The following is a 12707-nucleotide window of genomic DNA, read 5'->3' on the forward strand; positions in this document are numbered from 1 at the left end:
TGGACTTAGCTCGGGTGTGTTTTTTTTTTTCTTTGTAAAATAACCAAGACTACACTTTTGTTTACTTGCATACTTTTAAGTTTGATCTTAGTAAAATATCTCTACATGGTTAATGTAAAAGATAAATCCATTTATATAGACTTATAAGTTATAATTACATGTTCAGTTCGGTTTCGGTTAAGGTCATTTTGACGACGATACATGAACTTATGCGCAACATACCTGAGTCTATTTTGAAATTAATGCGAGAAATCGCATAAACTACAAGAGGATTTTTTTCCCTCACGTTACTGTAAATATAAGACATTAAGGAAGGTGACTATTTTCATGATTTTCCATAGCCTTGCAATTTGCCATCTCAATATTTATTTTGTTTTCTTTTTTATGTCCTAACATAACTGTATATAAAAAGAGACACTAAGATTTTGAAAATTAACAAAAGTAACTTAATTCTATGGTCTGATTCCGCCATTAACAAATCGTATTACCTAACAGGAGATGAAAAGAAGATGACAACAAAATAGACAAAGATACCTGCTATCAGAATCCCAGCATATACTAGACTTTGTGATGACTGTTTTGGGGACTTGAACTTGATTTCACAACACTTCATTTTTTCCCTCTCATACTCGAGTACATGTTCCACATACCTGCATTCCCAAGATACATGTCATCACCATCATAAACACACAATGGTTATATATATGTGTGTATACATATAGCGTAAACTCACTGTTGTGTTAAAATGGAGCTTTGAAGAATTTCAGTGCTGTTTGCATTTGCATCTTGTAGACGATGATCATATAGAAGCGAAGATAAATCCACAAGTTGTTCCTCAAGACCCTGTTATTTATTCAACAACAGAAAATACTTTTTCAGCTTTTAGTCTTTCACAAAAAAAAATATATATATAATATTAAAGGAAAAACTTACATCCAAAAACTTTTCAAGCCTGTCAACTAGTTCATGAGGAAAAGGCTCTGGCAAGTTTGTCTCTTTTTTGTAGAACTTTTCGATCCATAACTCGGTGGTTGTCTTGTTCTTCTTCCCCTTTACTGGCTCACCAAGAGGGGTTCTCAGATATTCTCCAGCAAAAGCTTGGACAGACTAAAACAAATTATTAGATTAAGTAAACACATTTTCTGAAAATAACATTAATAATAATAACAAGCGTTTTAAGAGTCGCTAGGCGCTAGTCAGCCGGTGCGGTACCGACTAGACATTAATCGGATTGGGATTTTATATGTAATTTTTTGAAGTCCACATGTTTTAACACATTCTTCGATCCCATATATTGAAGTAGATAGGATCAATTTCCGGAATTTACAGTTTTTGGCCGTAATTTACAGGTTTTGACCGGAATCGCTAGACTGCCACCAATTTTTGGCCGATTAGGACCGGATTTGACCATTGTTGACCGCCTAGTGATTAATTGGCAGTTTAGATGAAAATTACTCACCCATGGCATTATAGCCTAGTGGTATCTTGGGGGTGGGATAAGGCTTATGACCATTAGGTCATGGGTTCGATTCCCACAAAGGGGGTTTTCCCAGATTTATTGGGTTTCCTCCTAAATTGGTGTATAGGCATTATTGCCTACTGGAGATGGATATGATCGGGTGGTTCTGCTGGTGGCACGATAATACTCCAGTGGGCCGTCAGTGATCCAAATTTGCCGTTCAAAAAAAAAAGATGAAAATTACTCGGTGAACCTCCGACTAGCGATTAATCGGAGGCTAGGCACGATTTGTACAACCATGGGGCCCAACAACAACAACATTAATGAGAATAAGAAAATAAACATCATGTTATACCTCTGATGTCTCTCGAATCCTATGAAGAGCAGAATCTACACGGGCATATATTGTGTTTCTCTGTTGGAAGCAAAAATAATTAACTATAATTACAAAAATATCAGTATTACTAAGATAATCTAACTCTTTGATTAAATTGTTTTAAAATGCTATATGTATAAAAATTAGACTTTGGGTGGCGTTTAACCTTTTGACCCAATTTAAGATAATATACAACAATAATCAACCTAATAATAAGCAAACAGGTAGAAAATGCCACCTGTTATACTTCAAGAACTAGGGCACATTACACAAAACATTCTAAAACATTTATACGTGAAGGTGTATTTTGTATTGACCTTGATATCTACTATTATAAATGATAATCATTTAATAAAGGCAAAACAACCAAGGAAGAAAAAGAAGATACTTAGATACGTACCAGCGCAACATCCTGAAGCAGTTGACTGACCCGAGAAGCATTAGAAAATGGTCCAAATGGATGACAGCCAGCAGCCAATAGCCAATTGACAACAGGTCTTTCATGAACATGAGAAGCTTTTTCATATGGTGCGCTTAATCCACCCACAACAGAAGCCAATCCAGCCACTATATGACGCTGCGCTTGTGAGGGAAAAACATGTCTTCTCTCTGTTTCCGACACGTAACTAAACAAAAAAAGTTAGCATATCAGCAAATACATTCAAGAAAAAAAGAGTAAAATGCCAAAATCGTCCCTGAGGTTTGGGCACTTTTTTGTAACTGGTTTCATTTTTGTTGTGATTTCCATCCAAATGACCAACTCAGTTAAAATGTATTGCTAACTCAGGGACAACTTTTATTGTGTATATATATATATATAAACTAGCAGGATGCCCGCGCGATGCGGCGGGAGCAACACATCGTATTGCGATACTCGTTTTTGGTATTTTTCTTATTCATATAATATTTATTGTAGCATCATTGTGATAGATATATATCAAAAGCGAAGTAATCGGGTAATCCATTTCATTGAGCTATGCATGGTTCGGTCGGTTCGGTTATGATCCTCAACCGAAGCCGAAACCAAAGTCATCGGTTAGCCTATTTTATTAAACAATCGATTTTCAGTTAATCACTTCGGTATTCGGTTAGATTAACGGTTCTTGGTTTGGCTCATTTAATTTATGTTAATAGCAAAAACCAAACTTGGGTTAAAACTTTTGCCGAGATATATATAAAATTGAGGTATAAAACTATAAATACATGCAATGAAAGTATAAATATATGAAATAGAGATATAAAATATGAAATATATGAACTGGAGGTACAAAAGCTGTAAATATATGAAAATATGAATGATTCGGTTCAGTTCAACTAATTTTGGTTAAACAAGAGTACAAAAAATTGATAACCAGTTTTTGGTTAATTCGGTTTTCAGTTAATTCAACTGGTTGATTTCGGTTCAGTTTGGTCAGTTTTCGGTTTGGTTTAGGTTAACGAATTAGTTATTGCTCACCGATAAGCGGTTTTGGTTAATAACGATAGGTGCGCATGCGATGCGGCGGGAAACACAGACATTGCCACGGTGTGCATTGTTTGGTTGGTTAGATTATTATCCTCAACCGAAATCGAGGTTATTGATTAGCCTATTTTATTAGCCAATCCGTTTTCAGTTAATAGGTTTGGTTTATTCAGTAAGATTGACGGTTTTTTGTTTGATTCATTTAATTTCGGTTAATTGCCACAACCAAACTTGGGCTAAAATATTTGATTAAAAATACATGAAATGGATGTATAGATACATGAAATGGAGGTATAAATACATAAAATGGGGGTATAAATATGAAATACATGAACTGAAGGTATAAAAGCTAAAAATATATAAAAATATGAATGGTTCGGTTCAGTTAATTTTGGTTAAATGAGGGTACAAAAAAAATCGATAACCGTTATTGGTTAATTGGGGTTTCAGTTAATCAGTTTTTGTTGATTTTGGTTCGGTTTCGGTTAACGATTCAGTTATCACTCACAATCACGTAACATATAAATCTTTTTAATTAAAAAAAGAATTAAATGCCATTTTAGTCCCTGTGGTTTGGGCCATTTTGCCAGTTTAGTCCAAATGTTTCATTTTTAACCTGTGGGTCCAAAAAGGTTTCACAGTTGCCGTTTTAGTCCACTAGGTTAACTTCATCGATTTTTTCTGTTAACGAGAAGGCCAATTTGGTCATTTTGTATGTAATTCTATTAACTAAAAGGGCAATTCAGCCATAAAAAATGACCAAAATTGGCCTTCTCGTTAACAGAAAAATGGATGAAGTTAGCCCAGTGGATTAAAATGGCAACTGTGAAACCTTTTTGGACCCAAAGGTTAAAAATGAAACCTTTGGACTAAACTGGCAAAATGGCCCAAACCACAGGGACTAAAATGACATTTAACTCTTAAAAAAACTATAGCAATACTATACTCAAATTAAAGAGAATAAAATACTTGTTTATATGGTGTAATTTAAAAAAATATATATTAATGTACCAAAAGGTTATGACCGTTTAAAAATCACGGGGAGGGAGGAGTTAGTTTTTTATAAGGGGATGAAATGTAAATACTAACTACTTATCTATAACTTTGCTAATGATGAGGGATTAAAGTGTAATCTAGATGAGAGAATTAAATTGATGGTATTAAACACTTGACATTCTGTAGGCACTGTAGCCATTAGGGTGCACGGTATGAACCTCCGTCCTGGTCCGTCCTCCACCGGCGCCGGCGTCATCCCATCCCGCCCCCCTTCGTCTTCATCCCGTCCCCGTCTTCAGCGTCGAGATGTCGACGTTCAGGACGATCCAAATGGTGGGCCCAGCTTTGTTTGTTTGTTTGTGAATGGGATTTGTACATTAGGCATTAATACTTGTACATAGTTTTGTGGGGTAGGATCCTCTAGGACCATCCTCCCATACCCTCTAGTTTTGTGGTATGGACCATCTTGGGAGGACTATGACGTGGCGCCTACGTGGCGGATCATCCTCCCTTGGAGGACCATCACCATACCCTTTAGCCTTATACGCATTTTGGGATAATGACTAAGTTGTTGGGCTTTAATCAATTGTACACTAAGGCATCATCTACTTGTACCTTTTAATCCACACGTCAATACTGACCAAGATAACTATCGAAACGTCGACAAAAATGAGTAGGTTGTCACGATACTTTTGGAATTTTGTAAAACATTATCGTTTATAAGATATGGCAAGAATATGTAAAAAAATTATAAGTTTGTTGTGGAGAGGAAAAAGTGTAACCAATTACCCATAATTATGTTATAACTCAGGGATTTAAGTGTAATAAGATGAGGGACTAAATTATATATGTTGTTTAAAAGACCAATTTAATTAAGAGAGAAAAAGTTCTTATTTTTTGGGTATCTTAAAATGCCCCTCCCTCATGCATTATAATATAGTATAGATGTGTGTGTATGGAGGATGGATATATATTATAACTATAATTATTTATATTGTTTTTTATTTAAAGGTAACAAAAGAAAAGTTAAAAAACAGAAAAAGAAAAGGGTAAATTGCCAAAATCGTCCCTAAGTTAACGATATTGCCAAAATCGTTGCTGAGTTAACGACACGTTTTAACTGAATTAGTCATCTAGATGGAAATGTCAACAAGAATGAAACGTCAGGGGTCCAGTTACAAAAAGTTCTTATTTCGGATGCAACAGGCAAAAGTGCCCAAATCTCAGGACGATTTTGGCATTTTACTCAAAAGGAAATATGATATAAGGTAGTGTTTGTTATAGTCTATGCTAACCTTAAAGGTATCTTTTCACTTTGATGTTGGAGTACAATAACAACATCGTTACTTGTCCACAAAAGGCTTTCATCATCCATCATAAGGTGTGGATCCACATCAGCTAACGACAGTACAAATCTGCAAAAGAAGAGACATATCTTATTTATCTTTCAAGAAGAATTGCTAGCAAAATGTAAAAGACTCAAAACATGACTGAATTACTCACACAGGAACCACTCTTGTTCCATAGGTACGATGCAGATCCCCGTGTTTCTTTTGCACTTTTTTAGTTTTCTTTCTTTGAGATTTAGGGTTAGTAGCCCATATAGGTTTATGCTTTATAAGTGAATCACTCACACCATCTGACTCTTCCATCCAGTGCTATGAAAAAAGTAGAACTAATGTCAGCTTACAAGTGTGACACTACAACTTGAATAAAATTAATAAAGAGTAAAATGCCATTTCCGTCCCTGAGGTTTGGCCAGTTTTGCAACTTTCGTCCAAAGGTTTGTTTTTCCGCATCTGGATCCAAAAGGTTTGAAATCTTGCCATTTTCATCCGGCTCGTTAACTCCATCCATTTTTCTCCGTTAAGTCAGGGGTATTTCTGTCTTTTTTGTTAACTTAAAGGGCAATTTAGTCTTTTTTAGGGGTTTTCGGTCTTTTTACATAAAGTGTAAAAAACCGAATTGCCCTTTTAAGTTAACAAAAAATACGAAAATACCCGACTTAACGAAAAAAATGGATGGAGCTAACGAGTCGGATTAAAATGGCAAGATTTCAAACCTTTTGGATCCAGATGCGATAAAAACAAACCTGTGGACAAAAGGAGCAAAACTGGCCAAATCTCAGGGACAAAAATAGCATTTTACTCATAAATAAATAATAGGATAGAGTTAGACCAACCTGACGAAGAAAATATTTATCAGAAAGGGATGGCTGTGAGACCTCAAGCAAACCAGCAGCGAGCACATCAGCCGATCGTTCCATTTCCTATATTGAAATATGTACTTGTCTTGTAAGAAGTTAAATTTGTAAAAATAAAAGGTCGTCTATTATACCTCTTTAAGGATTGCACCATCAAGATATGTCTTTGTATGCACATGAAAACGTCCATCTTTTTTTGTTTCTTGGAGAGAATGACCACGCATAGCTTTTGAAACAGCAATCGCGAGTTTCTCATGAAGATGTAACGAATGTGAACCACCAACAATCACTACATCTTCTCCTTTGTGTACCATCTTTTTAACCTGAAGATAGTATGAGAAAATATTACATACTGGGAAAAGGTTGATATCGCTCGTCATTTCTAAGCAACAGAAAGATAAATGAAAATAAACTTTTGAGTAAAATGCCATTTTCCTACCTGAGGTTTGTCCCGACTTTCGTCCAAATGTCTGTGTTTCCACATCTAGATCCAAAAAGTTGAAATCTTGCCATTTTCATCTGGCTCGTTAACACCATCCATTTTTCTCCGTTAAGTCAAAGGTATTTTTTCTTTTTTGTTAACTTAAAGAGCAATTCGGTCTTTTTCATTTTATGTACAAGTATTTAGCATAAAATACAAGTATTCAAAGGACCGAATTGCCCTTTTAGTTAACAAAAAAGACGAAAGTACCCTTGACTTAACGAAGGAAAATTGATGGAGTTAACGAGCTGGATGAAAATGGCAAGATTTCAAACCCTTTGGATCCAGATGCGGAAAAACAAACCTTTGGACGAAAGTCGCAAAATTGGACGAAAATGACATTTTACTCTAAACTTTTAGAAGAAATATGCACCTCGGCCTCAATGGCTTCGATATCTATACTGTAGTTCTGGCCTTTTTCCATGATATTGTAACGGTTATGATTTTGCAGCACAATTATTGGTACAAGTAACCGTGTTGCAAGATCTACAGTCTCAAACCTGCATCCACCGGATACAAATATACAATTGCAAGATTTTAGTAACGAACTAACGAATAAAACAAGGATCACTATAAAACTAGAAGCTGTCACAAATCTTAACCACATATAATTTGGCTTGTAAATGAACCGAACGTTTAGTGAACCATTCGTCAACCGTTCGACATGAAGTTCGTTTATTAAGAAATGGACGAACATGAACGAAACTTTTATATCAATTAGTTAAACGAACGAACATGAACACATGTCACATTCGTTCATTTATGTTCATGAACGTTCGTTTGTTTGTGTTCATTAATTTATGTTGTTTTCATTAAATATTCCTTTATGATTGTTAGGCCCATTATAATTTAGTGTAGTTTATAAAAATTAAAATATCACTCATTACCATTTAGTCTAGTTATATTAAGTCTTTAGGACCAACACATTATTATTCATATTTACTTTTAACTGGTATTAGCTCAGTTATGTTCGTTCGTCTAAGTTCAGTTACGTTCGTTCGTGAACAGTTCATTTATGTTAATAATTAACAAACACGAACTCGTTCATTTTCTTATCGAACGAACACGAACAAGAAAAACCTGTTCGTGTTCGATCGTTTGTTTGATAAAACTTAAATGAACGAACACATCCCGTTCGTGTCCGTTCGGTTCATTTACAAGCCTAGATATAATTTAGAATCGGCATACTTGACATCTGGGGCAATAACATGTTGAACTGTAATGCCAATCAAAGCAGCAAGTTGACCAATAAAGTTGTCATGAGTGGTAGCATGATCATTAGCAGCAATCGAGCTTTTAGGCAACATTGTATTCCGCAAGCGTGGAAGGGTTTTCGAACTAACGCTTCCTTCTTCGGTTTCAATTTTTCCATACGTGCATGGGCCCGCTGAGATATCAATTACAACAAACCTGCCCGATCCAAGCCATACTTGAGATGCTCCACCTCCGTTATAATGATATCGATAGATATAGCCTCCCTCTTGTTGTTTAATATCTTCTTCAGTTAAGTGACTCGGTTTTGCATACATTAAGCTATCAAGATCAATATCTTTATTCTTAGGATCCATTCTAACCTTTAAAATCCATAACCAAAAAAGAAACACATATCAGTGGAAAACAGTGGATAATTATGAGTAAAATACCAATTTCGTCCCTGAAGTTTGGCCAGTTTTGCGACTTTCGTCCCTGGAAAAGACCGAATTGCCCTTTAAGTTAACAAAAAATACAGAAATACCCCTGACTTACTTAACGGAGAAAATTGAATGGAGTTAACGAGTCAGATGAAAATGGCAAGATTTCAAACCTTTTGGATCCAGATGTGGAAAAACAAACCTTTGGATGAAAGTCGCAAAACTGGCCAACCCTCAGGGACGAAAATGGCATTTTACTCTTATAGAAAACAAGAGATGTTAAATCGTACCTTATCAAAATTCACAATAAATATTGCTGTTGGCATAGGTCTGTCTGCCTCGTCAGCATTATATCCCATATTATCATAGTCAAACAAGTAGGAATAAAGCTTCTGAAATTCTGGCTCCACAGCTGATGCATCTACATCAAACGCGGGAACTTCACGTCCAAAATCAGCCTAAACGTAACACATATAAAACGAAAGTTATCACCAAAGTTATCTAACCATAAAATTTACTAGTTGAAGCCCGAAAATTGCACTCACCTCTCTGGCGGTTCCAGCTGGGACCATGGCTGCTTTCATTGCCTTCTCAAGTGCTATGACTTCTGGTTGTGCGGCCTGTGGTAAGTGACAAGCTTACAAATACTTTAAAAGAGATACGGATTGATGGATACGTAAAAGCGAAATGTGGATAGAGGTGCTGACCGGAAATGCATTGAACACCATGTGATGCTCAATATCAAGAGGTTCACCAGTCTCGAGGCAGGAGGGCCTGTGAGACGGGAATCCCACTCGAAGAAATTCTTCCAGTTTCTGTGAATCCAATTGGTATCTGTAACCTCCGTCTCCACTGAAACCAACGAGAACAACATTTACTTCGAGTGGAACTTGGAAGGGAACCTGCATCAAATGTATCACATAGGTAACCAAAATACCCTCACAATTAGGTCTAATATCATTCAAATTAAGCAAATCAACTGTACAGCCATTGAAATTACCTGCGGTTTAATACTTTAACCTAGTTAATATACTAATATTGTATCCAAATACATTCAACTATACGGAATTAAGAATATACTTCCGTGAAACTAACTAAATTCAACAACAAAACATGAAAACCTAAAGAGAACCTACATCAAATACATCCCACAGGTAACCAAAATATCCTCACAATTAGGTCTAACATTTCAAACTAAGTAAATCAACTGTACAGCTAAGCAAATCACCTATGGTTTAACACCTTAATCTACTGAAAGTGTATCCGAATTCATGCTAGTTAATATGGATTAAATAATGCACTTCCGTGAAATTAATTAAAAAAAACATGAAACCTAAAAGGGAACCTGCATCAAATGCATCACTTAGATAACCAAATTACCCTAACAATCAGGTCTAAAATCTGAAATTAAGCAAATCAACTGTACAGCTCTACCTTCAACACAATAACCTAGTTAATCTACTGAAACTGTATCCAAATTCATTCTACTTAACACCGAATCAACAATATACTTTCATAAAATCAACTAAATTCAACAACAAAACATAAAACCTATAATAATATATCAACCGCTAGATGATAATAATCCGATCTAACTAATCCACAAAACTCGTACCGTAATCGCAACTAAGCAGAACCAAAAGTTAACCAATACACATCAAATTATTCATCTCGATAATTCACACAAATCTCCGTTATGATCACATACAATCAATATTCAATAACATGTTACCTCAGCGCGAGAATGGAGCATGCTACGAACATCCGATCGAACACTTTCTCGAACATCGTGAAAAGCGCTGTGGTGCCATTGAGGATGACCTGGATCTCTTCTGTAAGCTTGATTGGGGGCTGATTGTGAGCTTTTTAGTAGCAGAATTGAGAAACAGGCGAAGAAGCTGATGCGAATCGACGCCATTGTTGATGAACCCTAATTTTGGTTGTGGTTCAGTCTGCTGTTGTTTACCGGGGTGGCGTTTACCGGTGAAGACTAGCGCAGTGCGGCAGGGCTTTTTACCAAACTGCCCTCCTTGCTTGAAATGGTTATGAGTTATGACATAGATGCTCTTTATTGAAAGTTTTTTATTTATTTTTTATTTTGACTTTGTTTTGAAAAAAAAAGAGAATGATAGGAAATTAGGAATGATAAAAGGATTTCTGTATAACAAGTAGTGGATGTGATCTAGGCGTTGTTGCGGGGTGAAATTTAAAACGGTGGACGGGGCGTGGTCGGTAACCTTAATCCGGGAAGTATACCTGATTTGATCGGGTACATTGTCGTCAGTCAATCGAATACCCAAAATCGGGTTGGGAATTCCTTGTCTAGTCACCGAAGAAACCTGGTGAATGTGTTTGTGTGTGTGAGAGAAGATGGCAGAGGCTTCGGGTAGCTCGGGAACCCAACCGTCGGTTGATGCTGGTTTTACGGGTTTAATTCGGACCAGATGAGGTGTACACCTCTGATTGGGTGTTGAGAGGGTACTGGTGGATTATGAAATTTATATGGAAACGTAGATAAAAATAATCATGTCGCAACGGTGTGTTTGAATTGTAATAGAATTTACATTGAAGTGTTAAAAAGCTAAGCATGTCACACGAATTTGGATAGAATTTGCATTGAAGAAAGAAAAGAGTTGTAAAAAAATCTATTTGTTAAGGCAGTTTTTACGACTTGTACATTTGTCCTTTGATGATTTTACGCACAACATCATTTTGAAGAAAGTTCATAGCAAAATATAGATGAATATATGGACATTGCAATAGTATAAGATAAAAACGAAAAAAAAAAAGAGATTGTGACTTGTGAGTTGTCATGTGTTAAAACTTAAAAGGTTGCTAGAAAAAAAAAAAAAAAAAAAAAAAAGAATGAACTGTGTAGTGTATAAAGGATAAATGTATTTAAACTTGAGAGAGGCATATTGTAATTTTAAATTTATATTCATGTAATTATGCTTAAATGACTTGTATAAAAGTTCAAAAGCACTTATACATTACTCTTCCATGGACTGTGTAAACCAATTTCTTACATCTATTTTCTATTTTAAGATATAAAGATAAACTATAAATTGAAACATAATTTTTATCCTATTATCTATGATATAAATTTAAGGAGTGTGATACTGTGATTTACCTTTATGCCAAGTTTCCTCCATATTTAATCGTATATTCGTATTGTATGTATGGTCTTAGACTGTGGACTTGAAGATGGGGTGTTATGCGACACATGGATCAGGGCGTGGTGTTAAAAATGGACGGTGTGGCCCGGGGCGTGAAAACGTGGCATTTTCGACACGTGTCACACACCTTTTGTATTATTTATATTTAAAATTATATAAAATGTATTAAACACTTATAGAAATATTACTAGTAGTTAAACAAATACATAACACTAAAATAAAAAAAAAAAACATTACATAAAATAAAGATACGAAACTAAAAAACACATAATTTAAATGAAAAATCTAATGATTTCCCACGCCAAGCGGAGCTTGAATTCACGGTGGTGATCGTGCCTAAAGTTGATGAGAGCCACCTAAATAATGTCGTCCTCCCTGAGGTCACCACCTTCGTGCTCCAAGGCAGTGTGGATCGTCTCGAATCTTTCGCAATCAAGACGGAGAAGACACAGGAATTGACATATAGGTATCCTGTTTTGGACTTAGGCATGATTTTTAGGTTGTTTTAGCAAGAAAAACACCAAACATAACAATTTAAAACACAATGCAACGTATATTATAGGCATGAAATTTAAAACACAACTGAAACACGCTGTTAACACTTAAAACACACTACTCAATGTTCTTGGCATGGTGTTTTAAGTTTTAAGCCTATAAGTCATTGCATTGTGTCTAAGTCATTGCATTATGTCTTAAATTGTTATGTTTGATGGTTTTTTTTTTTTTTTTTTTTTTTATCAAAACAACCCAAAACATCATGTCTAAGTCCAAAACATGATACCTACATATCAATTCATATGCCTTTTCACACTTCTCATGATAAATGTTATCACTACAAGTTGACTAAAAAGTAAAAATTGTTTGTCTAGGGAAGGAAAATGATGACAAGAGTGAGGAGAGAATAGAAACAAATTAAGCTTACA

At 35.5% G+C, this 12707-nt stretch overlaps 1 protein-coding gene across 1 annotated transcript; it reads right to left on the reverse strand.

The window, feature by feature from the left end:
* Window positions 1-311: 311 nt before the first annotated feature.
* Window positions 312-11471, reverse strand: LOC110922048. Its single transcript, XM_022166375.2, has 15 exons — window positions 10341-11471; window positions 9316-9510; window positions 9154-9228; window positions 8899-9066; window positions 8166-8551; window positions 7351-7477; window positions 6631-6819; window positions 6476-6562; window positions 5797-5951; window positions 5589-5708; window positions 2236-2461; window positions 1815-1874; window positions 934-1107; window positions 734-843; window positions 312-650 (listed from the first exon to the last, which is right to left on the reverse strand). The coding sequence occupies exons 1-15, from the start codon at window positions 10524-10526 to the stop codon at window positions 485-487; spliced, it is 2424 nt and encodes an 807-aa protein (XP_022022067.1). The 5' UTR covers window positions 10527-11471; the 3' UTR covers window positions 312-484.
* Window positions 11472-12707: the final 1236 nt, after the last annotated feature.

Source organism: Helianthus annuus, chromosome 2 (assembly GCF_002127325.2).
Source record: "Helianthus annuus cultivar XRQ/B chromosome 2, HanXRQr2.0-SUNRISE, whole genome shotgun sequence".
NCBI lineage: Eukaryota > Viridiplantae > Streptophyta > Magnoliopsida > Asterales > Asteraceae > Helianthus > Helianthus annuus.

Excerpts from the sequence above, each read along its gene's own strand:
- LOC110922048 (XM_022166375.2), bottom strand. The coding sequence starts at position 10,526 with ATGGCGTCGATTCGCATCAGCTTCTTCGCCTGTTTCTCAATTCTGCTA. Across the intron at positions 7,478-8,165 it reads GTTATTGCCCCAGATGTCAA|GTTTGAGACTGTAGATCTTG; the intron begins GTATGCCGATTC and ends CGGTGGATGCAG. Across the intron at positions 1,875-2,235 it reads TGCTTCAGGATGTTGCGCTG|AGAAACACAATATATGCCCG; the intron begins GTACGTATCTAA and ends TGCTTCCAACAG.